The sequence below is a fragment of the Podarcis erhardii genome (genome assembly GCF_964252035.2).
Source record: "Podarcis erhardii genome assembly, chromosome: 13".
NCBI lineage: Eukaryota > Metazoa > Chordata > Lepidosauria > Squamata > Lacertidae > Podarcis > Podarcis erhardii.
The window spans coordinates 54,143,166-54,169,708 of NC_138502.1; the positions used below are offsets into that span (position 1 = coordinate 54,143,166).

General features: G+C 44.1%; 1 protein-coding gene and 2 long non-coding RNA genes across 9 annotated transcripts in view; all 3 read left to right on the plus strand.

The window, feature by feature from the left end:
• The first annotated feature begins 274 nt into the window (after positions 1-274).
• On the plus strand, positions 275-2,054 carry LOC309327347. The gene is made up of 3 exons (XR_014150505.1): positions 275-1,035; positions 1,184-1,579; positions 1,994-2,054. It is a non-coding gene; the product is annotated as an uncharacterized lncRNA (long non-coding RNA).
• An 8,805-nt stretch (positions 2,055-10,859) lies between these two features.
• LOC309327359 lies at positions 10,860-13,287 on the plus strand. The gene is made up of 2 exons (XR_014150518.1): positions 10,860-12,893; positions 12,935-13,287. It is a non-coding gene; the product is annotated as an uncharacterized lncRNA (long non-coding RNA).
• Positions 13,288-15,008: 1,721 nt separating this feature from the next.
• FOXN4 (forkhead box N4) overlaps positions 15,009-26,543 on the plus strand; it is a 42,554-nt gene continuing 31,019 nt past the window's right edge. For 2 of the 7 annotated variants that reach the window (XM_081836553.1, XM_081836551.1), the window contains exons 1-2: positions 15,013-15,192; positions 22,792-22,880. In XM_081836553.1, coding sequence (XP_081692679.1) covers positions 22,795-22,880 — 86 coding nt within the window. In that variant the 5' untranslated portion in view covers positions 15,013-15,192; positions 22,792-22,794. Of the gene's footprint in view, positions 15,193-22,040; positions 22,069-22,791; positions 22,881-26,543 lie in introns of those variants that run through there. The other 5 variants (XM_081836547.1, XM_081836549.1, XM_081836552.1 and 2 more) reach the window with 4 other exon arrangements.

The following is a 26,543-nucleotide window of genomic DNA, read 5'->3' on the forward strand; positions in this document are numbered from 1 at the left end:
AACTCTCTTTCCTGGATTGTTTCTTTGGTGGGGGGACAACGACAAAGGTGACAACAGATATTAAGTCCTCTGCGGGGCTGCTATACCTTCACTCTTACTTTTGTGAGTACTTCTCATCTTTTAGGGTTTTTTAAAAGACTTTATCATTTAGAGCTGGGGTGTAACAAAAGCTTTGCAAAAACAGAGGTCTTCTCAGCAAGCATTTGCTCTTGGGCTGCCTGAACTGCCAAGCCTCTCAGCCTAGGACTGTCCAGGGGAAGGGGCTGTTTTTGGCGCTTGTTACGGTAAAATCTGGGTGCGAGGCTGCTCTGCCACCCAGCTCGTCGGACTAAGTCCGCGGGTCCCTGCGGAGGAAAATGAGCTCAGCCGGAGACAGGAGCAAGCTGCAGAAGATCCAAGTTTATTGCGCAACAGGTTCAAGGCGAGATTGAACAGCGAGAAAGGGGTGACATGAACTTTTGAAACTTCCCTCCATGTCCCAGAATACATTGCAGAATACATCCCAGTTACATCATGAATACATTAAGAAGAGGTTGGGTTACACAGATTACATCATGAATACATTAAGAAGAGGTTGGGTTACACAGGATTAACCTATGGAGGAGGGAGGGGGGAATATGCAGAGCTGGAGATATGCACAGATAAGCACATCCTGAGTACCGGTGATGAGAAGACAATGGTCCATGTATGCATAGTCTGCCACCTGGCATTGGCCGGAGGAAAGGCTTGGCAGAGTGGTTTGACAGGATTAGGGCCTTGACACCTTGCTTGAGGGATTATGGAGGACAGGGGAGGTGTCATGGAGTCCTAGAGAAATTGAGCAAATTGGCACGTTGATTTTCTATGAATTTTATAGATTTTAGTCCCTTTTGACATTGACAATTGGAAATAAATGGATATATTGTAGCGAGGAAGAAGGTGAAGAAGACATGCCCCCCCCTTCCGTATCAGTCCCCCATTCGGAGATAGATTTGCATTAAAGTTCTGTAAGAACTTGCAAATCTTTTCTCTGCACCCTAAATCTCGGTGAAGGTAGTGGTGCCCTGTGAATGGGAATCGGCTCTAATGGAAAAGGAGGTGGGTTGAGCAGGGCAGCAAAGGAGGGAGCAACACGGACCAATACAATGTACGCGTATGTTATATAGATATGCACTAAATAATAACTTGGTATCCACTGTACCAGATGTGTGGGTTTATGCAAACCTGAAGGGGACTTGCAAGCCATGCCTCTTAAGGTCATTTGCAAGTATAGTAGTGCAGATAGCTGGATATAGGATATCACATAAAAGAACACCTGTTGTATTTTGTTCAATAGTGGTCTATGCTTTACATTTAGCAGGAAGGTCCACTACTGACTGGGGAAAAAATGCAGTTTGGTTTTTTTTAGCTCCACCGTTTTTGTGTTCTCAGGTGCGAAACTAGCTCTTCTGTGGTCTCACACTGACATAGTGATACAGCAACACATCCTGTTGAATCCCCTCAGGGCTTTCATTTAACCATGTCGCCGGGCACTCACCATAGCTGGCACAGGTTTGGACATATCATGAGAGAGATGTCTTTGCCTTGGCCTTTCTATGGGGTTTTGTTATGGGTTTAGGGGCTGCTTGTGCGTAAATGGTTGAGTTCTCAACTCATGCTATCTGTTTCTAAACTCTCCCAGTCCGCGGAGCCATGGACGCATGGCTACCTCAATCGCTGGCAGAATCCGTCAGTGGGCGCTTCCGGAATTTACGCCAACATAAGAGTTCCTTAACGGAAACTCTCCTTCTGGATTCTCTGCGTGACAGTTTCCTACGCGGAGTAGGCGTCCCCAGCAGAGGTCCTGAGACCTCTCCGCTGTTCTCACTGGAAGTATCTTGGAGCCATCCCTCCGACTGAGTTTCTGCGGGAACTCTCTCTCTCCCCCTGCTGGTTCCTTCCTCAGCATCCGAGGCTCTCCTAGCCTCCTTGAGCCCTTCCACCACCTGACTCTCCGATGGCAGTTCCCTGACAGGTTTTATTATTGTAGGCTCTGGTCTTGCACTCATGGAAAGTTGCTCACTTGCTCTTAAAGGGAAGTAATAGTGCCACTGTATTCTGCTCTGGTCAGACCTCACCTGGAGTACTGTGTCCAGTTCTGGGCACCACAGTTCAAGAAGGACACTGACAAACTGGAACGTGTCCAGAGGAGGGCAACCAAAATGGTCAAAGGCCTGGAAACGATGCCTTATGAGGAACGGCTAAGGGAGCTGGGCATGTTTAGCCTGGAGAAGAGGAGGTTAAGGGGTGATATGATAGCCATGTTCAAATATATAAAAGGATGTCACATAGAGGAGGGAGAAAGGTTGTTTTCTGCTGCTCCAGAGTAGCGGACACGGAGCAATGGTTCCAAACTACAAGAAAGAAGATTCCACCTAAACATTAGGAAGAACTTCCTGACAGTAAGAGCTGTTCGACAGTGGAATTTGCTGCCAAGGAGTGTGGTGGAGTCTCCTTCTTTGGAGGTCTTTAAGCAGAGGCTTGACCACCATATGTCAGGAGTGCTCTGATGGTGTTTCCTGCTTGGCAGGGGGTTGGACTCGATGGCCCTTGTGGTCTCTTCCAACTCTATGATTCTATGATTCTATGAAAGGACCAAAAGCTAATTGCAGCCTGGATACACTTGCCCAATTCAAACAGAGTCCAATTTGAATTTATCTTGCCCCATGGTTCTCAATGTTTCAAACCAATCTGTTAAAACAAAATCATTCTTAAAAGGGCACTTGTCCAAATAAGTCAATTTAACTCTATAAAGGATCATTCCTGCTAAATCAAGGCATATACACTTTTCCTGTTATCAGTAATAATAATAATATGTTGGAGATGAAAAGAAAGTGAAGGAACCTTATTCCACGTATGGTACTTGTTACCTCAAATAAATAAATAAAATTTGGGACATGATCTACACCCATTTCCATTTGGCATTCTAATCAAAACATCTCAAATAATAATAAAGTGTTGCTTCAAAACTACCTGATAAAATATGGTTCCAAGAATAATACTTGGTTGTGGTTAGATTAATTTCACAGCTATATGGGAAAACCAAGATTAATAAATAAATACAGAACAATTGTTCCTTAAAGACAGTACTGAATCTACAAGAGATACAGAGAAGTCATAGAAGAGATTCAAAATAGTTTTCTGGAACAGAAAGAAAGAAATAGTAAAAGGTAATTTCTTTCTGGGAACTTCATGTATAGGAAAACAAATCACTATTTGGGTCTTCTGAATAATAAAATTATTTTTTGTGACAAAATTAAAATAAATAAATAAATAAATAAATGGGTAGAGGAGATTGGCACACTGCAGAGTGCCAGGTGGGACAAGTAAATATGATCATCCGTTGACTTAATCTAAATACAGCCTGATCTATCAGAAAGCATGTAATATATGAGAATCCTCCATAAAAAACTTGGGGTGTAAGCCATATCCTTCTGTTGTTCATAGTTATGCACCCTACATTATACAGAAACAATTACACACAGAATTTTTTAATTTTTTTTAAAGTAATATTTATTAAAGTTTCAAAAAAGTTACAAAAATCAGAAAAAAACAAAAAATACAAAAAATACAAAAATACAAAATACAATACAGTAAAAACAATTAAAAACAAACCAACTTTTCCATATCTTGTCTTTCATTTACTTGTTTCCCTGACCTCCTCACACCTCCCTTTTTTGTATTCTAGTTCAAATAGTTATTTCAGCAAATCCTTTCCATTTTTGCTTTTATCTTAATAATTTATCTTAATATATTATAACTTTACATTCTCACCTGTTAATAATCCATCTTTAAATACTCCTTTATAACATTACTGCTAAAACCACATAGCTTCATTCCAACATCCTTCTAACATTCCTTAATTTTACAATATTTCTGTAGATAGTCTTTAAATTTCTTCCAATCTTCTTCTACCGACTCTTCTCCCTGGTCTCGGATTCTGCCAGTCATTTCCGCCAGCTCCATGTACTCCATCAACTTCATCTGCCACTCTTCCCGGGTGGGTAGATCTTGTGTCTTCCAATACTTTGCGATAAGTATTCTTGCTACTGTTGTGGCATACATAAAAAAAGTTCTATCCTTCTTTAACACCAATTGGCCGACCATGCCCAGGAGAAAGGCCTCTGATTTTTTCAGTAAGGTATATTTAAATACCTTTTTCATTTCATTATAGATCATCTCCCAGAAAGCCTTAATCCTTGGGCACGTCCACCAAAGGTGAAAGAATGTACCTTCAGTCTCTTTACATTTCCAGCATTTATTATCAGGCAAATGATATATTTTTGCAAGCTTGACTGGTGTCATGTACCACCTGTATATCATTTTCATAATATTCTCTCTTAAGGCATTACATGCCGTGAACTTCATACCTGTGGTCCATAACTGTTCCCAGTCAGCCAGCATTCCTTTAATGGTTGTATTATCCAATCTTTCAAGGATCTATAATATCTTGAAGTTAAACCGTCCGGCCCTGGAGATTTACCCAGTTGCATATTTTGTTTTTGTTTTTTTTGAAAAATATTTATTCAGGTTTTAAAACATTACAAAAAAAAAAAAAACAGAAAACACAATACAAAAAACAACAACAAGACATTTCCAAGAAAGAATGCAAAAAATAAAAAAGCAAAGAAACAAAAACAGATAAAAAGAAAAAAATAAATAGAAAATACATACAATCAAAACAGAAAAAAAACAAGTTAAACCTTTACATGATTTTCTTTCTATGACTTATTTCCTTGACCTCCTCACACCTCCCCTCTTTGTTTTCTAGTTCAAATAGATATTTCAGCAAATCCTTCATCTTTATTTTTATCCTAATAATTTATCTTAATATACTGTAATTTTCCATTCTCTCTTTAACCAATTAGCCATCCACTTTTACTTTATTTAATCTTATTTCTCATTAAAACTGATATATTTAAACCTATTCTCTTAAGACATTTCCCCTAGGGTCATAAAAATTCCATTCCACGATTTCTCCATGTCTCATTAAAAGCATTTTTTTTAAAAAATTCTCAATATATACACTTTAAATTTCCAATTTTCTTTCACCGTCTCCCCTCCCCGGTCTCGGCCCCTGCCAACAGTTCCATCGGCTTACAACAGTCCATCAACCTGGAGATCTCAAATCCGAGGCTCTTAAGTCTTTTTCATGTCCCATCTGCCGATCTTCTTGATAATCTTTAGTATTAAGAAACAGTTCTCGGGGGAGCTCCAACCCAGCGATGGTCATATTCCTTCTTATCAGGTCTGCCAGATTTCCATAATTAAAGATAGGGCCCATAAAGTATTCCCGATCTTGTTTCACACTTCTTCCGAGTCCAAAGGCCCCAGAAACTTCAGTCCCCTCCTGGCTCAAATTCATATCCCAAAAGTAATTTGATCCCCACATAGGGTGATCTCTCCACTTTTCATTTTCCAAATCAAGCCAGGCTCCCATCTCCAAAAACTGGCTTCTCCTAATTACAGTCATGTAAGGCCTCAACTTGTAATCCTCCAATTGTCTCTGTAGGGTTAAAGCTCCCCCTTGCATCACTTTAACAACGACTTTCTCCTTCTCTGGTTCTTCAATTTGTTCAATTGAGAAAGATTCTTGTGCCGGATTCTTGTCGACTTCTTTACTGATGCCTACTTTTGTTCCCAAAATATCAACGCTGGTAGCCATGGCATCTATCTGTTCATGCAGCTTTCCCAACAGATAAAATGTCCTATTCAATTCAAGCATAACTTTTTTCTCCGCTGACACCCTTGAAATGTCCAGGGTCAAAGCTAATTTCTCAGAGTTTTTATCTTTAGGCTAATTTCCCAGCTGCATTCTTATGACCATGTCCCAAAACTCCCTCTAGCGGAAAGCAGTCTATCAATCCTTCCAGCACAGTGCCCAAAAGTCTCAAAAGTAAATTAATAACAATTCCAGTTACCTTTCCTTCTTTTTAGACGCAGAAATGGACAATGAAAACAAAGTCTTTCTTTGTATCTTAACAGCTAGCTGTCAAATTTGACAGCTGTCAAGCCTTTCTATTCACCGTCGATGGACTCCTCGCGGACCTCTCCCGGGTTTGGAGACGTGACGCTTCAGTTCCTAAATTTTACCTTCTCCAGCAGGCTTCCCCTGCTTCCAAAGGGAGTGTAAGTAATAGTTTCAATCAGTGAAGTTTTAATCCTTTACGTAGAACTTTCCAAGACCTTAGTTAACAAGCTCTTTGCTTCAGTCTATTTACAGAAGGGGGAGGTGGACTTCCTGTTTAGACCTTTCCCCGTTCCTTGCCAAATTAAATTGTTTTAAAAACCTAATTCCCCGTTCTACTCACGGGTTGTTGTTTGAAATCCAATTGTCCACAAGAAAAAGTCAGCGCTCTCCGGCAACGGCTGTGCGGCTTCACTCCGTAAAAATAGCGGTCGATTCAAAACACCACGCCGCTCACCCCACGTCGTTTCGAAGCCCCAAAAAGGGGGTTTCCCTGCGGGTAGGGGGGGCGCTCCTGGTGTCAGCCGAATCCCACGTTCCCAGGCTCCCTCTGCCTGGGATTTTTGAAGGGTCTCCGCCTTCCCCGCGGCGGCAAGACCCGATTTTCGCAGAGCGGGTTCCTCTCAGTCAGAGGAACATCTCCATTGCCGATGGCGCTAACCCGGAAGTCCCCCCAGTTGCATATTTTGGATGGCACCTTCTACCTCCTGTTCAGTTATTTTATAATTCAGCATTAGCTTATTTTCTTGAGAGATTTTTTTGTAATCCATTTATTTTCAAAAATTGGTCTATATCAATTTCTTTCTGTGGCCCTTGTGTATATAGTTGTTTAAAATATCTCTGGAAACATTTTCTAATCTCCACTGGATTCTGTATATTCTTTCCTTCCACTTCCAAATTTGTAATAGTATTGAGTTTTTGTCTTTTTTTCATTTGCCAGGCTAACAATTTCCCACATTTGTTGGCCGATTCAAGTGTCTTTTGTCTCATCTGTTTGATTTTCCACTCTATTTCCTGGTTCATCATTTTCATATATTGTACTTGGTGTAACTTTATTTCTCTCAAAATCTCTTGCGACTTTGGTTTCGCTCTCAATCTCTTCTCACCTTCTTTTATTTTCTCCAAAATTTTGTCTTTTTTCTCATTTTGAGTTCTATTCTTTATTGCATTCTGTTGTATCAGAAACCCTCTCATAACCGCTTTGCTTGCGTCCCAGATAATTCTTTTTTCGACAGTAGTATTCATGTTTATCTCAAAATAATCTCTCAAGGTTTTTTGGGCCTTCTTGGTCACTTCTTCATCCCTAAACAAGGTGTCATTCATCCTCCATCTGAAGGAGCCAATTGGTGTTAGTTTCATCTCCATTTTCACAGCATTATGGTCGGAGCAGGTTTTAGGACAGATTTCCACTTTTCTAGTCTTTGGAGCCAGTCCTCTAGTTATCCAAATTTGGGCAATTATTGTCCACGTCATTTTGGCTTCAGAGAAGAAAGTTCCCTCTCTACCCAAGGGGTTCTTTGTCCTCCAAATATCAACTAAGTCCAAGTTGTCAGTCATCTCAAAAAAGGTTTTTGGTAGTCTGCCGTCCTTAGTAACTACCTGTCTCTGTGCCTTGTCCATATTTGTAGATACCACTCCATTCATATCCCCCATCATGATCATATTATAATCCAAATGGTCCAACAAAGTCTCATGCAACTTTTTTAAAAATTCTGATTTTCCCTCATTCGGTGCATAAACGCCTAGTATCAAAAATTTCTCTCCTTGTAGTTGAATTTCAATTGCCACAAATCTTCCTTGATCATCTTTAAATATAAATTTCGGTGATAGGCTCTCCTTTGCATAAATTACTACTCCTCTTTTTTTAACTTTGTCTGATGAGATAAACTCTTGGCCCAATCTTTTATTAGTCAATACTTTCCTATGGAGCCTTATCACATGTGTTTCCTGTAGGCAAATCAAGTCCAATTGTTCCTTTTTTAATAGATGAAAGACTCTTTTCCTTTTTTGAGGCGAGTTCAAACCATTAGTATTCCAGCTCAATACTTGCAGGGCCATGATGTAATTATTCTGATTTTCCTCCAACTGCACCAAGTGCTTGCTCTTGTTCTGTCGGTGGTATTACTGTTACTTTCTCTGGACAGTCCAATCCAAAGGGTAATCTTACTATGTCTAGTATTCCTCTTTTTAGTAATCCTCTGTCCAATGCTTTTTGTTCTGGTCCTCTGTCTGTTGGATCTCTGTCCAATGCTCTTGGCTCTTCTCCAGATTCTTTCTGCAGGTCTTCTCTGTGATCTTTCAAGAATTTTCATTTGTCGTCCACTGATCTTATTTTTATCTTTCTTCCTTTAAAGCTAAAAGATGGGCCTTGGGGAAATTCCCACCTAAAAGCAATTCTATTCCTTCTCAGCAAGGCAACCAAATCTCGGTAATTGGACCTAAGGTCCAAAAGATGTTTCGGAATACTGATGTATTTCCAAGGTCTTCTGAAAGTGCAGGCTCAAAATTTTGTCTCTCTCCTCTTTTGTTCGAAGGGTAATCAAACAGTCTCTCACCCTGTTCTTCTTCCCCCCTCTTCCAAGTCTAAAAGCACTCACTATCTTAAATTCTTCTTTCTCCAAATCCAGATTCCAAAAGTCTGCAAATTCCTGCATAAGAAAATCTGTCAGACTGTCCTTCTCTAATTCAGGTACAGATCTGATCCTCAAGTTCGTTTGTTTCTCCTTAAGTTCAATCATAGAAAGCGTCGACCTGTGATCCTCCAATTGCCTCTGTATGTCTGGTATCTTCTCCTCTACAGCGGCTGCTTTTTCCTTAGCTTCTTCAGCAGTCTGTCGAGTCAGAGTAGATTCCTGTAGCAATTTCTCAATAGTTTCTGTATTAGTATTCACTTTTTGTCCCAAGTTGTTAATGCTTATAGTGTTTTGATCAATTTTAGTTGATGCTTCAACCACTTGTTTACTTAATTTTTCCAGTGATTCATTTATCTTACCTAATGCAAGTGCTAAAACTTCTTCAGATGACATACCTTTTGACTTAGATTGTGTAAATGCAGCTGCAGATGAGGCAGAAGGGCCAGATGTTGATGCTCTTCGCTGAAAAGATTTCCCAGACCTCGTTGTTTTGTCTTGGAGCGAGTCTACTTTTTCTTTTCCATCTGCCATATCACTTTAGCTGAGTGCCCAAGGTCAATCCCACAGCCACAATTTGTTTTAAAGTGGAAAATTCCCCTGGCCCAATTATTGTAAAAATTTCAGAAACTTCCTCTAGGGGGACACAGTAGCAGTCTGTACTTGTTGCATTAGAAAATAGCACTTTTCAAACCCCATTTCACAAAATAAAAAACAGTTTCAATTTCAGTTACTTTTCAGTTATTTCCCCTTCTTTCAAGATCAGGAGGAAACAGCGAAAAACAATGTATCTCCCATGCAGAGCTGACTGTCAAAAAGTACTCTATTCTCAAACAGTGCGTTTCACCATGCGGCAATCTTATTGTCCATTGGCAGTCTGTTCCCAGGTTTGAGCAGTAGATTTTTATTTCCTTCCCTCTCTCTTGCAGGCAAATATAGTCCAAACCTCTCCCCCCTCTCTCCTGCAGCCAAGGGGAGAGTTCACTTATTTTAATGTTGGAATTTTAGTCCTTTCCGATCACCTTTCCAAGGCTTTAGCTTGCAACTTCTTTGCTTTAGTCTATTTACAAAAAGCGGAAGGCGGACTTCCTGTTTATACCTTCCCGCTTCGGTACCGAATTAAGCTTTTTTTCCTTCCTTTTTTTTCAATTTTCCAGTTTATCCTACTCACGGGTAGTTGCTTTTGTAGTCGAATTGTCACAGGAAAAAGTCAGCGCTCTCCAGTAACGGCTGTGCGGCTTCACTCCGCAGAAGAAGCAATTGACTCACAGCACCGCACCGCTCTCCCCGCTTCGCTCCGGAGCCCGTAATCGGGTTCCTTTTCAAATTGGGGGGCGGGTACCCGCCGAGTCCCACGCTCACAGGCTTCGCCTGTCTGTGATTTTTGGAGGGTCTCTGCTTCGCCGTAGCGGTACAGACCCAATTTCTGCAGAGCTAGTCCCTCCGAATCAGAGGGAGTCCGCCATTACCGATGGCGCTAACCCGGAAGTCCTTTGAGTAGACTTTTAAGTCTGATTTTTGTAAATGATAAACACTGTAATCACTCAAATGCCTGACCTCACCAGTTCTGCTTCAAAACATCACGGCTTTCACCTCTCACCTCTAAAAAAACCAAAGAGCAAATCTGGGCTGAATTTCAACTCATCACATGCTTGCAGACACATGGCCCTCCACACAGCCACAAATTGGGAAAGTTGAAAGGGACCCTGGGGTCATCTAGTCCAACCCTAAAATACAGGGTTCATAGCAAGATTTGTGCTACCAGAGAGACACACACATACTTATGTACACAGCCACAACTGGGGAAGAGACCACAATCAATGCTCCTATCATGTACTAAGGAAGAGGAAAATAAAAGTACCCAACTTTATACAGAACCCTTTTAGCAGATCTTGAAGCTAGTTTGAGTGAGAGTTTACTTCCTTAGACTAAAGAGTGCAGCTTCCTAGAGAAAAGATCTTAAAGGAAGAACAGTTTTCCTAAGATAAGATAGGAAGAGAATCTGGGAGAGAATATTTTATAAGCATAGGGTTATTTCAGTTGATATAACCACTCACAAATAATAAAAACAGTCCTGGATTTGATTTAAAAGGGGTACAAAAGTTAATAATGTTTCTGAACTTGCATAGGAATAGTACGCCTAATTAAGATTTTTTAAATAATGATACATAGGAAAGTGAGATGTCGGGTACTTTTGTTGAAGGAAGCTTACTCAGGAGTAAATTCACTTGGCACAGAAGTAAGGGGGGGACCTGAAAGAGACTGAAACAAGTGGGGGAGGCATTTTCCAATAAGAAGCCAGGAAACCCTGGCTGATCTTAGAGACTGATATCAGGACTGGACTCTATAGATAGACAATTGTTGTCTATCGAAGCTTCTACCTTTTATTAACAATTTTCTTAGAAGGAATACCTATTTTCATAGGCATGTGCTTAATGAAATACAGACACTGCATTTTAGCTTGAGAGAGCAGTTGTGCTCAACTACCCTTTTGCAGCAGAAACATTAGGTTATCAGCACATTCCAAAATAAGACTGTAGACTCACAAACTCAAAAGTTGCGGCAAAGCAAGAGGTGGGGTAAACATTTGCACACTTCATTCTCATTTTTGTCTTATTTAGGATTGATAAGGTCCAGCATGGCTTCCTTAGATTTAAAATTTTGAAGCAAGCTTGTAGTTTAAACTATGCACACTTAAGAAAGGCAGTCTGTCAGAGACAGAAGGAACAGACAACACACATAACAGACAACATGTAAACATACATATTCTCATATATGTATTAACAGACAACACACATAACAGACAACATGTAAACATATATATTCTCATCCTTTTGTTGGTTATTGCAAGGAGTTGGCCCGCTTCCTTTGGTTTCATTAAGTGAAATTAGTAGGAAGGTCCCACATGGTTTTATGAGCCTCCTTGCCTCTTCAAACACACCACCAGTTATTCAAACTGGCAGGGCTCACAATGCTTAGTTGACTGGGTACCCCTTTATATATGCATACGTTGTTGTTGTTGCTTTTTGTTGTTGTTTTTTTTCTGGGATAGAGAAGGGAGAAAGAGAGGGGTTGATTAGGATTTGGGTAACTTGTACAGGGGGCTATTTAGGGTTTTCCTTTTCCTTGTTGCTTGGCAACTTCCTAGTGGTTTATTGAGCTCTAGCTATCCGGTTACCTCTCATTCCTTTCCTTATTTCCTATTCCAAATCTTGGGGTTCCTTTCCACTCTGCCAAATCCTGCCCAATTCCTCCTGGGCTATCCCTCCTGGCAACCTCCTACCTATCGTCACAATCTCAGGAAAAGGGGCCCTACTGAATGCCCACGCCATGCCGTGCCAGATCGGGTGATCCCTGGATAGAGTTTTGAACCGAAAATCCCCCTTGCTTTTGGAAGCAGGCTCACGCACGATACACGTGTTACGTGGCACCGACCAGTGCGGCTGGGATTGAGACAGAAAGCCAGACCCCTTCCTGCCCCCTTGCCGGGCACTAGGGAAGTTCGGAAAGAGAGCTCCAACCCCTTGCTTTCAAATGAGATGCCCATTACGGTGAGTCGGCTCTTTTTAAAACCGGTTCTCTCCATCTTACTTTCGGGCTCTCAGTTGGGGCGGCTGGCTGGAGATATTGAGATAAAGAGATAGAGCTCAGAACCCCCCTTTCGGGTTGAGCAGCAGTCCATGGTCTCTCTCACTAACTGGACCAAGAGAAAAGTAAGAAGGAGCGATAGAGAGGAGGGCAGAGAATTCAGTTGCCAGGAGACTACCACCCCCTTCCCACCAGTGCACTGGATTTTTCCTTATACTCACGCATTTTCAACTGTGATCCCGGGATTGATGAATAAGCCGGCTGGATCCCTCTTTGCTCCCCGGCTGAGCTCCTGGGGCGTTTGATTACCGCCCGGAAGATGGCCGGGGGTCCAAAAGGATCTTCCCAGGCAAAATGGCCCGGAGCCGGCTGAAGATTTCAGGGCCCCCGGTCAGCAACACGGGAGAACCGCGTGTCCCTGCTTGGGCGCCATCTGTTACGGTAAAATCTGGGTGCGAGGCTGCTCTGCCACCCAGCTCATCGGACTAAGTCCGCAGGTCCCTGCGGAGGAAAATGAGCTCAGCCGGAGACAGGAGCAAGCTGCAGAAGATCCAAGTTTATTGCGCAACAGGTTCAAGGCGAGATTGAACAGCGAGAAAGGGGTGACATGAACTTTTGAAACTTCCCTCCATGTCCCAGAATACATTGCAGAATACATCCCAGTTACATCATGAATACATTAAGAAGAGGTTGGGTTACACAGATTACATAATGAATACATTAAGAAGAGGTTGGGTTACACAGGATTAACCTATGGAGGAGGGAGGGGGGAATATGCAGAGCTGGAGATATGCACAGATAAGCACATCCTGAGTACCGGTGATGAGAAGACAATGGTCCATGTATGCATAGTCTGCCACCTGGCATTGGCCGGAGGAAAGGCTTGGCAGAGTGATTTGACAGGATTAGGGTCTTGACACCTTGCTTGAGGGATTATGGAGGACAGGGGAGGTGTCATGGAGTCCTAGAGAAATTGAGCAAATTGGCACGTTGATTTTCTATGAATTTTATAGATTTTAGTCCCTTTTGACATTGACAATTGGAAATAAATGGATATATTGTAGCGAAGAAGAAGGTGAAGAAGACATGCCCCCCCCCTTCCGTATCAGTGCTCATTGCAAATGGGAATGGAAATCACAGGGCCTTGTGAAACTGAAGCATGGACGTGGGGTCTCATTCTCAAAACAATATGCAAACCAGAGTGCAGCTTGGCTTTAAAATTTGCACTTCGCCAGATTTTACAATGCCGAAAAATGTGTTCAAACATGCATATTTATGGGACAATTTAAATTTTTCTTTATTATTAAAAGCTAAAATAACATTTAAACTGTATTATATTTGGGGAAAATTCTTTTTAAAATGTGTTATATTAGGCAAAATCACATGCAAAGGTGTGTTTATTAGGAGGAAGAGAGTTTTAATGTTTAAAAGTTCAACATATATAGATAGATATTTAACACAAATGAATGTGGAAATGTGTTGGACTGGAAATACTGGAAAATGAAAAATTTAGAGAAACGTAAATTGACAGATCTAACCATCCCTGCCATCCACCTTGAATTACAATGGAAGCATTTATGGCAAACTGAGTATATTTTTATTTTTCAGCTCTCAGATTACACACACACACAAAGCAGCAAAGAGGAATGAGATGTAATTGATTATTTAATAAATTGCATACCACTTTTCAAGGGAAAAAATAATCCAAAATATGTTTGCAAATGACATATCAGATAAGCAATAAAATACAATTTAAGACTGCAAAGCAGTGCCAAAATCTTAAAACAATATTTCAAAATGTTTCTAAAAAGCCAAGAGGACCAACGCTAATCCAGCATAATGTAAAATTATCAAAATTAGGTAAACATTGGAAAGTTATGCAGCTCAGATCAAACAAGTTGCTAAAGGTGGTGGGAAAAGGTGGAACGTCTTGAAGGCTGCAAGAGAATGAAGAGAACAACCTAAGAAGAGCCGGCTATATCCAGCCAATGGCCCATCCTCTTCTCCCAGTGGCCAAATGGATGGGCCAGCCTGGTCGGACTCTGACATCTCACGTAATCACATTCCACCGTTGTGGGGCTGCCGCTAAGAATGCCTTCATCATGAGCCCTTCACAGACATTTCATAGTGGATTGAGTAACTTCATTGATTGACTGTAAACTATCATCATCATCATCATCATCATCATCATTCATTAATATTTCCTTATACTACGTCAGATCCTGGCTCCACCTAGCTCAATGTTTTCTCCTTGCAAGGCAGATGTTGTGCCACAGAGCTACGGCCCCTTCGCTTAAGAGAGTGTGTATTGTTTTGAAAAAGGCCAAAAACAATAAAAGGAGCAGAATTGGTTTTCTCTTGACTCCAAAGCAGACAAAAGAGCAGGATTGTGCTGGGCACCATCCACTGTGCAGTCCTTTCCTGCCAAAGTCCGGTAGACATGGAGGGGGAGGACGGGATTCTCCTGGAGGGCTCCTATTCCTCAGAAGGTCTTCTGCAGATCTTCCTGAATGACTGAGCCCATTGTGTTTTATTTAACTGCAGAACTATAGGACCCAATTAAAAATAATGAGGCCCGTCTCCACCTGCCAGGCTCAGTTAGTGATAATGGAAGCTGATAGCTCCTGGAATATATTCATTTTTGTCTGATAGGTGAACTAGGGCAGGGGTCTTGGCTTGGGTCAGTGGCACATCCCTAGCAACAAAACATGGGTCATTCACACCCAAGGGGGCCTTTAGGAACCCAGTGATTAAATAAGGAAGTAGGAAGTAAATCAAATACAAAAACGTGAAGGACACCCCCCCCTCTCCGTTTCAGCTGCATTTTACTGTTTGGCTATTCATCAGATTATTCCCTCTCTTTAAGGCCAATGGGAAAAATCCACTGACTGTGGACAGATGAGGAGAGGGATCCATTTGACATCACACATCCAGGGACAAAGAAAACAAGCAATGTGATTCTGGTCCACATTGAGAAGTAGTGGAAAGGTCAGTATTTCCTGCCTCGTCCCAGAACCACCATACAAGCCTAATTGTATTACGAAAACCTGAACTTGATCACGTTTGGGTTTAACTGAAAGAATTATTAGAAGTGCTGACATCTGCATGGCGAGATCAATATAAAATCACAGAGCTTTTAGTTAATGCACCAGGTTTCTTTTATCATTCAGCTCCCTCTTGAGGTATTAAAAAATACACATATATATTTACCCGTCAATGGAGACAGTGTGCTGGGGATATGTCCTAAATGAGAGCCACATGGGAGGAAGCAAGCCCAGTAGATGGTGTTTATTATTGGCTCAGGCCTTTCAAAACATAGTATTGTGTGTGTGTGTGTGTGTGTGTGTGTGAGAGAGAGAGAGAGAGAGAGAGAGAGAGAGAGAGAGAGGGAGGGAGGGAGGAGGGGGGATGAAATATACTCAGAGTCGCAAAGTGATTTCATGCTCTTTATTCAGCTCATAGTGGTGAGGAGGAATGAATGAAAGTCCCCTCAAAGTATCTGCTTTATATACATTATTTACACAGTGGGCTGCACATGATTGGCTAATTCCGGAATTCTACTGTAAGCCAATCAGGTTGTGGATTCACTTCTATCTGGAGCATGATTGGGTGGTTCCTGCCAACCAGTCATACTGCTGCATTGTTCTAGGACCAATCAGACTGCTGCAGTTTGGATCCTATTCAACTCAGTACATAACAGGGGATTTGAACTTGGCCATCTGACATGACTGGTTCTTGAATTAACGTTAAGTATCTGTGCGGCGAGAGCACTCCAAACTTGGAGAAGCTGGACAGGACCTGTCATTTTGAATGAGTAATCCATCCTGAGTGCAGAGGAGAGGCAACACATTGCTTCCCCCTTCAGTCACGGAGAAGGGCAATCACTATCTGTCAGCAGCTCTTTAAACACACCCACACCCCGAGATGGGATGCTTAACTTATTGGCAGCAATTCAGCCCTGGCACCTCCACTGTCAGCAGTGGGTGACTTTGACACTTGTTAGTAGGTGACCACGGTGCAAGCTGCGCACCACTTCCCGTCTCTCTTGGCCACTAACATCCTTCTCTGTGTCTAATGATGTTCCTGAGAGAGGCGAGAACAGTCTTTCCTGCGTTCTCCACCCACCTTGAGCCACTGCAAACAGCAGCCAGCAAATGCCTTAAAGGGACGCAATCCATTGTCCAATAGTCCAGCACCCATTCCTTCGGATGAGATTGCGCATCATAAACAGCTTATGGTGGGAGTTCGTGGTACATCCATTGCAGAGCTAATAACAATGTGGATTCTGTGTATTTGGGCTTGAATAGACCAGTGCATAGCTACCGTAAACCATGGAGCTTGCTCCCACGGGAGGCAGAGATGGCCCCCAGCCTGGATGGCTTTAAAAGAGGAATAGAGAAATTCATGGAGCTACTAGCCAGGAGGGCTCTGCTCTGCCTCCATGTGCTTCTGAATGCCCACTGCTGGGCATTGCAGGAGGGGCAGGGCTCTTGCGCTTGGGTCCGGCTGGCAGGTTTCCTAACCACATCTGGTTGGACAATGTGAGAACATGGATCCTGGACTGGATGGGCCATTGGCCTGATCCAGCAACTCTTCTTATGTTCTTAGCGGCAGATTGTATCCTATTAGAATAGTGTATATTGGAGCAATCTAAATTAGGCTGGCTGATGAAGTTCTATTACATGGGAAGAACGTGAGACATGCCCAAAGCTGTTTTGAGGGCGCAGCCATGGGGGGGTGGACATACCCCCTTCCAGGGGAGCAGCACAATGGCACCATCACCTATTCTCCTCCAGACCTCTTTTGGTGGCAGAACTTTGCAGCTATCCTGACATCATTGGGAGCATTTTTTTAAGCTTTCCCACATCACTACAAGAGCACGTAGGTAGCCGGGGATGTGTGTCTGCCTTTTTGCACCATTTCCTGTGTTTTGTGTGTGTGTCCCAGGATAAGTGAATATTGGATACAGCAGCTGTTCTGATGATGCAGTTACAACATTCCTCCCCCCCCCCCGACTGCATCAGCATAAATTATGGGTATAGGATTGCTCTGCATGTTGCTTTCTTTCTCTATAGTTGACAACTAGGATAGCTACTCTCAAGTTATATATATAGTTTAAAAATGCACACAAAACTCAGCAGGTAGCTTGTGAATTTTTTCTCTGGTCTACAGAGTTATTAGTATCAATAAGAAAAGATTATGTAGGGAAAGAGGAAGGGGAAATGTCTGAAAGATACCAGAAATCCCCTTATGTCCTTGTGTTCCCCATTAATACACCCCATAACACCAGCTGGGAGGAGAGCACATCGTGATCGATTCAGCTGGTCACCCGTGTGCTACAGAAGAAGCCAAAAACCGACAAGCAGTTGGCTCATTCTCTTGCGATATTGTCATCCAGGAAACAAATCTATGATGACACAGTTACATGCATCTGTGAACCTCCTGGCCTCATAGGTCACTGGGCAAATCTCTGCAAACCCAACTGTTGACAGTTCTTCACGGGGTTCCCCACAGGAAACAGAAGGTTAATTGACCATTCCCCAAAAGCATGAAGTGCTTTTGAAAATGTTAGTTTTAAATCATGGGACACAGCCCCCTGGACTACAAAAAGGAGCAAGTGCGAGAGTGGCTTGTTTCTACTAATTACTGAAATGTTGGATTTGGGGACTGGGAAGGTGAAAAAACGGTTTAATTGGATTTCCGAGTCATGTCAAAATTGAGCAGAAGCAACCTAAGAAGCGGTGGCAGGATTTGGGACAGAGACGTTTGAGGAGGGTGAGTGGATCCATCAGGCTAAAGTGCCCCTGGATAAAAATAACACCCCTGCCTCGATTGTTCCAATTTGATTAATGCCTGTCAAGGAGACGTGTGTAGAAAAGTCTCACTCTGGTCCATGTAGAATCTGGAAAGGACAAACAGGGATGAAACATTGAAGACACAGCTCACATTGCAAAGGGACTGGCTTTTTACACCAACTTCATGTCCTGACAATACCCCAAAGTAGATGCCAGCAGCTCATCTGCTATCTCAAGAAAATAAATGGGGAGAACCAACAATGCAGGCATGTCCTTGTAGGTCTGTCTGTAACAGGAAGCACAGAAGACCTAAAACAGTTTGAGATCTTGTGCTGGAAGAAACATCACCAACAGCTGGGGCAACAGGGCAGTCTTCCCCAGGGTGGGGCTTTCCAGATGTTTTGAACTAACCCCCATGACATGACATGGAGAAAGTTGAGAAATAATTCCCCCCCCTCCCTCTTTCATAACACTAGCAAGTCATGGACATCCAATGAAGCTCAATGTCAGAACATTCACAAGTGATAAAAGAAAGCACTTATTCACGCAGCAGATTGGTTGAACTATGGAACTCACTGCCACAGGAGGCAGGGATGGCCTTTAAAAGAGGATTGGACAAATTCATGGAGAAGGCTATCAATGGCTGCTAGCCACGATTGTTTTGCTTTGCCTCCACAGCTGGAGACACTGGAGGAGTGTGCTTTCAGGGATGAAGTCCAAAGGTTGGCGAGTTACAGCGCCTGCTGTGGCTGTAGAGACTGATAGGGGAGAGACATGTTCTTTTGCAGTTGCGGCAGAGAAAGGCATCCGGTTGTGTTGCTGCAGATGCACCAGGGCGTTTTTCCTCTCTGCGCTTTTCCCAGCAGTCATTCCTCCTCTGAGCATTGTTGTGGATGCATGACCTGACTGTCTCCAGGCACGGCAGTCATCTGCTAAGGATTCCTACAAGGCAGATTTAAGGTTAATAGAGGCAACAATGCTTCTGAAGACCACTTGCTGGAAACTGCTGGAGGTGAGAGGCCTCTTGTGCTCAAATCTTGCTTGTGGGCTTCCCACAGGCATCTGGTTGGTCACTGTGAGAAGAGGAGTCTGGACTAGAGGGGCCCCTGGGGCGGATCTCGCAGGCTCTTCTCCTGTTCTGGAATTGACACTAACTTTGACATTCTTTTCTCACCAGGCAGACATTTTCCTTTTTCTGGGGCAGCACCCAGGTATTGATGTTTATATATTCTGACTATGTTTTTAACTTCATAAACTTTTGTTGCACTACCCAAAGGCCATGGCATCATCCAAAAACATCAACAGTCACTACATATACAATAAAACCACAGACAAATCTACTAAAATTCTCTGTTACATAGGTAGTTCTCATATAACATGTACAAATTAAATCTCCGAGTCCCCTTTGCAGTTGGCCACTAGTTTATCTGGTTCTTTCACCCTAATCTTCCCAGCTGCCAAGGTACAGAGAGCTACTTTATAAGCTACAAAGTCACTGGCCTCACTCTGCAGCCGTTTCACCTTCTCTGCCCTGGTTGTTCTCGACATACTTGTGCATTTTGCTTATTGCTGATATTGTAAAGACTGCCTTCTATTTGAACCAGTCAGGCACTAGGACCACCCTCACGTCTCCTGGTATTGGTTTTCAGGAAGACCTTTTTGTCCGTTACATCCCTGCATATAATCAGTGCTTGGTCCTATTGTACAACTCAGATGCACCATCTGTATGCTCTCAAGTGACTAGAGTTTTGCTAAATGCCTTTTCCTGGTGGGATTAATGGGCAATTTCACACTAAATGATTTTAACTACAATTTGTTACACTGACAGAAAGTATTACAAGCAAATTTCACCCATGGGGGGTGGGGAGGCCTGGCCTTGTAAAATGGAGCACCTATCGCTCTGGTTTATGTCTATTTCAGTTTAAATATCAATCTACAAGAAATACAAAGAGGATTTGTAACACAAGTGGAGGGGGGGAATTAAATGCTCTGGTAAATTAAAAGAGGCATTAAGCGTTCTGAGGAAATAAGTTGCTTGTTTAAAAGCAGTTATTCACTATAATTTAAGTTTGTGTGTCTAGACTTTCCTAGTGCTGTTTTTCGCTTCTCTAGCCCATTTTGGTGCACATGGTGATGCGTGGATCAGCCCTTTGCTCTATTTCTGTCAAGCAAATCACTGTGTTTGTTGCAGAGTACTGGAACTTGCTAGCCATTCAGAAACACATTCTGAATGATGCTCTAGTAGAGACCGGATGAACACTCCTTATTGATATACCATGTCTACTTTAATTTACCTGGAAGAAGGAAGAGGAAGGTTAACTCAGGATTGCTGCACACAGGTTATGCATTTTGTAAATTCAAGAGCAGGCTTACTCAATGCTCTGCCTCCACAGTCAGAGGCAGCAATGCCTCTGAATGCCAGTTGCTAGAAGCCACAGGAGGGCAGAGTTGCTCTTGTGCCCGGGGCCTGTTTGTGGGCTTCTCATAATGGGGGGCCCCCGGCTGGCAAGGGTAAGAACAGGATGCTGGCCTAGTTGGGCCAATGGCCTGATCCAGCAGACGCTTCCTATGTCCATCTGTGACACCCTAGTTTGTTTATTTATTGAACTGCTTTTAGACCCCACCCTTCCTCCAAATAGAAGTGCAGGACAACTTACATCACAACACATGGAGTAACCGTACTATAATATATAAAGCAAAAATGAAACACAATTGCACATTTATTATTTGTACTTTTTTCACAGCATTTATATACCACTTGCAATTAATAAAATCTTAAAGCGGTTTACAAACTTTGTGCAAATGAATGAAGAGGATTGCTGAATAAACAGGTCATCTGGAAGCAATCAAAAGGGAATCTGCACGTGCTCAGAGGTTTTCTGTTTCTGGTAAGAACTGGCAAAAGCTTATTGTTGCTCTGTGAAAGCCCCAGGGAGACCTGGAATGGGCGGGGTGCGCAGAAAACATCAGAACATTGGAAGAACCCTGCTGGGTCAGGCCCACAGGGGCCCATCTGGTCCCACAAACTGTTTCCACAGGGGCTCCCCAAGGCCTGCTGGAAACCAGCAAGCAGGATCTGAGCACAATATCTCTGGTTTCCAACAACTGGGATTCAGAAGTATTGATGCCTCCAACGGGGGAGCCAACTTGAATAAAATATTGGGGGGGGGGCTGCAAGTAAGCCCTGCCCTGCATAATCAGTTGCATGACATGGCGCGCACACACCATTTGAACGGCAATGCCCATCAACTTGGAAGGAGCAGCCCCTCAAATATTTTACTGGGGACCTTGGCTGCCAGGAGTTGGCTCCTCTGCAACCAACACTCCGGCTAGGAGCCACCCAGAGCTCTCTCCTCCTCCATGAATTTGTCCCATCTTCTTTCCAAGCCATCCAGCTTGGGGGGGCGGGGGGGGCAGCTCCCCCCTGAGGTTCTGCCCCTCCTATGAGACATCCTGCCTCTGCCCGGGCCTCCCGGGGCAGCAGGGAGTTCCACAGTTTGGCTCTGCCCTGCGGCAGCCTGACGGGCCTCTCCCGGCCGGGCTCCTGGCGGCCCCTGCTCTCGCTGCTTCCTCCTCGCGGGCCCTTTCCCGCTGCTGGAGGCGCGGGCGCCGCGGCGCCAAAGGGGAGGCCGGCCCGCCCGCCCGCCCGCTCTCTGGGCGCCCAGGGCGGCGCGGCTCCTGGCTCGGCTCGGGGCGACTGGGAGCTCCTCGCGGCCGAGACCCGGCTCCGCGCGCTGCCGCCGAGAGAGAGAGAGAGAGAGAGAGAGAGGGAGAGAGAGAGAGAGAGGGAGAGAGAGAGAGAGAGAGGGAGAGAGAGAGAGGAGGGCGCCGCCGCCGCCGCGCCGCCTGCCCGGAGCTGCCCCGCCGCTGCCTGCCCCCCCCCCCGCCTGCCGGCCCGCTCGCCCGCCCCTTCTGCGCATGCTCCAGGCTGGACAGCTCCCCGAGAGGGAAATTTAAAAACGGTTGGGCGAGCGAGGAGGAAGCGAGGAGAGCGCAGCCCGCCGGGCGAAGGGAGCAGCCGGGCGCCCGGGCAGCCGCCGCCGCCGCCGCCGCCGCCATCGTGGTGCAGGTACCTGCCTCCCCCCGCCCCGCCCCGCCCCGCCCAGGGGCGCCTCCTCTGCAGGGCCCCCGAAGAGATCCTGCAGGTGGGGAGCATAAGGGGGTCTGGGACCAGCTTCGCCTTCCTCCCCGCGAAAACAAAGTGGCATTGGGATAAAAGATGCTGGAGTGGTTATTGCCCCCCAAACTTGTCAGTTGCTATGACTTCGTTTATTTTCACCCACTTCTGCAATCAGCGGGTTTCTTTCTTTCTTTGTTTTCTTTTGAGCAATTATTTCACTTCAATGGGTTGTATTTTTGAAAATACGGCTAAGTCCACCTTGAGTCCAGTGGGCTGCATTTCTGAGTAAATGTGTAAAGTCAGGCTGCTCTCTCTCTAGATGAGGACACTCACAGCAAAAATGCCTAGAAAGTCGGTCCTGTGTAAATCTTACTGAATTTGGACTTGCACATAAGACTGCAAAATGTTGTTTATCCCAAATTTATCCACTTGATAATGGTGGATTTTCCCCTCATTATATACTAGTGTTTGCTCATTAAGCATCAACATGGAAAAAAATAAAAGGTTTTTTAAAAAATAATCCAAGGAAATCTTCTTCTGAAGCAAAATATGTAAGATTTGGGTGTCATCATATATAGCATTTTAAACAATCAAGAGGCTAGTTCTTTATTTGTTGAAATACTGGGTAGTTCTGTCATACCTATGTGGTCCTCTCCCCTTCTTTCCATGTAGGAAATGATAGAAAGTGATATCACCTCAGTCATGTCTGGCCTCATTCGAAACTCAGGCCAAAGCCACCACCCTTCTCCACAAGAATATAGGTGAGCATTTTCTTTCTTTCTTAATGAATTTGTATTTCTCCCTGCTGTCCTGTGAAACGGTGCTCTGAGTGTCATTTGCCCCCGTGCACACAAATCAATTTCACATTTTCCCTTTGCGTCTCAATTAGCTCTCCAGCCTGGCAATTTATTGCATCTTAGGATGTGCTCAGTAACTAAGGGTTAATAATTATTTATCTCTTCCCTTGGGAACCTGGCAGAGCATTTTAGTAGGTGCTACTGGGGATTTCTGTCCCCCTCAAATGGCTTCTGGAGGTGTGTAAATGCCAGGTAGAACATCTGTACACTCCTTGGTGTGCAAACATGGTTCAGCCCTTCCACTGAAATGAATGACGGGTTCTGCGTGCATAAGAGATTTGGTGTCTTTGACACGTAGCAAAATCACAGACACATTCTGGCCTCCGTCTGTTTTACCAAAGACTCATGTGTTCATACAAATGACATGAGAAAACTTGGTATACTTATTGGTATAACATTATTCTTGTTTATAAAACCCATTTTAAAAAATTTCTTTTTTTCGTGTGTGTGTATGTGTGTGTGTGTGTGTGTGTGTATTTCTTTAGTTTAAACCCCATACTTTATCCAGCATGAGCTATGGCAGTTTGGAAGTTAATGCCAGCCATCCGTACGCTTTGAATATTGAGTGTCTAAGGATTGTCTTGCTGAATCAAGCCATAGTCCAGGGGAAAGGAATCTCCCTCCCTGTCTCCCTCAGTCCAGATGCGCCCTGAGCAGGGAGGCGGGGTCTCCATCTGGCCCTGCTCCAACAGCACTCAGGCTTGAAATCAGCCTTGCATCCACACGAGTACACCCAGCGTGGCCAGTTGGGCAGATGCCTTTGGGCTCTCGCCTTCAGGGAATCTGCGCCTACCATCTTGGATCTTTCCTCTGAATATCAAGGTTCCACTTAGCTATCATGCCCAGTTGGCATTGAGAGACTCATTCTCTGGAAACTTATTGACTTCCTTTTGCAGCCATATCAGTTAGTGGCCAATCACCACATTGTAACTGGTGGAACTTCCCACCACTGTACACCAAATTCCCTAAGTTAAATTACATGCGGTGTTTGTAATTTTTGTCTGCTGTAAAACTGCAGCTTAAAAGCTTGAATGGGTGACCCAAAGTTCTAGTATCACAAAAGAGGTGGAAAAGGTTTCTTCTCTCTCCACATAGTTCAGAATTTTAGAAACTTCTTATTGTGTCCTGCTTTCCTGCCACCCTCTGAAGTTATTTACAGGAAAACAAAGCACTGCAGCTTTCTAAAATGTTATTGCATCCTACCATGTGATAGGAGGCAGAATAACTGCTATATGTACACTCTCTCTCTCTCTCTCTCTCTCTCTCTCACACACACACACACACACACACACACAAACCCACACACACACACACCTACCCACCCACCACCACCAACAAAAACAAAAACAGCCACGCCCCCCAGTTGTTGCCTTGCTGTACTTTGGGTTAAACTGGGTTACATTTTATACTGTGGTATGAAGCTCCTTAAAGAGACGCGGGTGGCGCTGTGGGTAAAACCTCAGTGCCTAGGACTTGACGATCGAATCCCCGCGGCGGGGTGAGCTCCCGTCGTTATGCAGATAACGTTATTGTTTTTGAGTGGGTGAGATCATTTTGAATTCAAGACAGAAGGAAAATAAATATCATTTTCATTTGTAGATACAAGCCTTCCACAAACTGAAATGGAACTTATTTCTAAGTGATCATGCTGAACATAATACCTTAAAAAAAAGCAGGCATACATGCTATTATTGGAACTTTTTCCCCGGTACAAACCAAGTTCCCAAAGTTTGTAAAACATAATGCTGTAATTTATTATTATGTATTCTAAACTAATTTGCCCAACCCCATTTAAAAGCAGTAAAAGTGTATTTAAAAAACCCTAGATTGTACCCCAAAGTGCATGGTAGCATTTGTTCTACTTCATGAGAAAGCACATTGGATTATGTAAAAGAAAATCTTTCAGACTGACTGATTTTAAGAAGAGAATGGACCTGTCAGATTCTATCAGGTCTGTTTACTCGCTTGCTGTCACTGCAGCCCGCGACTGGAACCTGCAGCCCCGAGTTCTCCATGGGGGGGGGGCGCATGAAGACTCCACAAAATGGGAATTGGCCCCCAATTAGTGAGTGGGAGGCTGGGATTGTGCTGAGAACACTCCGCTCTCTCCCTTGAAATGTTTCCATTGGGCTGCGGAACTTAGAAGAGACCCGGTTTCCAATACAGTATTTTAAAGGAGGGGGCGGGGAGGGGAATGAAAAGGAACGAAGGAAGAGAGTCGCAGTTTTGAAAGACCGATCTGAGAGGCCTTCAGTTCTCTGATCATCAAACCTTTGTGCAGACACTGCTCCCTGTTGCCTGGTTTGATAAATGCTGTGATGCTTAAATGTTAAGAACTAGCCTTTGTCCCAAGTGCTACAATGCGCACACCTGATCCTGGTCTGGCAAGGGAGAGTGCTGCGCAGACACAAGCATGGCCAGGCCCACAATGACATCTCATCTCATCTCATAATTAATTGTGTTTATATCCCACCTCCCCCCCCCCAGGAGCTCAAGATGGTCACATGGTTCTCCCCCTCCTCACTTAATCCCCACAGCAACCCTGTGAGGTAGGTTGGGCTCAGAGCCCAGGGGGCTTCATAGCTGAGTGGGGCTCTAGCCCTGGCCTCCCAAGTGCTAGTCTGACACTCTAACCACTAGATGTGCAGCCCCCAGATGGCACCCAGGGCTGCCGCACTTGTGTGCTTGTGTGTCTCAGTAAATAGGGCTCCTGCCTGAGGACTCCTCCACAGGCCCCTTTGTCCTGCCTGGGCTTTTCTGCTCTGTGCCCAAGCACTTCTAAAGCTTGCCCCCCCTTTTTTTTTTGCCCCACTGCTGTCCCTAGGAAAACCCGATCTTTACCACTGAATCAGATCAAATTTCAGTTTTGGTTTTCTGCAGAATTGTTTTCAGCAGTAAAGAGCAGGCTTTTGTGGGGAAAGTGCCAGAAAAAAAGTGCTTGGACATGAAATCCCGGACCTTTGCCTAGAAATGCAGAGCAAAGGGAAGTGTGGAGGACCCCCAGCCCCCCCAATGCACCCCCCTCTGGCCGGCTTTGCTGGGATCCAGGAAGGTTTTGCTCTGTGGCTCCATCAGGAATAAAGTGAGAGGAAGGAGTAAAGCCTGCTTCTTCTGGTTTCTACTCCAGCTGTGGAGTGCCAGGGAACCTGCTCTCCGTGAAGAAATATGTCATTGCAAAGGGTGATTAGCACCCCATGGAGTGGGATTTACTGTTTGTGTGCTTGCCTTGGAGGAGACATCTATAGTCCCCTCCTCAGGGGGAAGGAACCTGTTTTGGCTCTCCATGCATTGTTAAGACTACATCTCCCAGCATCCCTGGACACTTGGCTGGGCTGACTGCAGGGGCTGATGGGTGCTGTAGTCCAGCAGCATGGGGGGCAGGGGGTGCCCGTGTAGCTGCTTCCTCTGTCTTCTGGAGTCACTGGTGGATTAAGATGAAAACAGCCACAGGAATGGGAGTTATGGGAGTTATGGGGGTGGCAGTGGGGGAGAAAAATTATCTGAGCATTGCTCCATGTGGCATTTTTACTCTGCCTTTTGAAAGGACAACAAATCAAACACAATGAG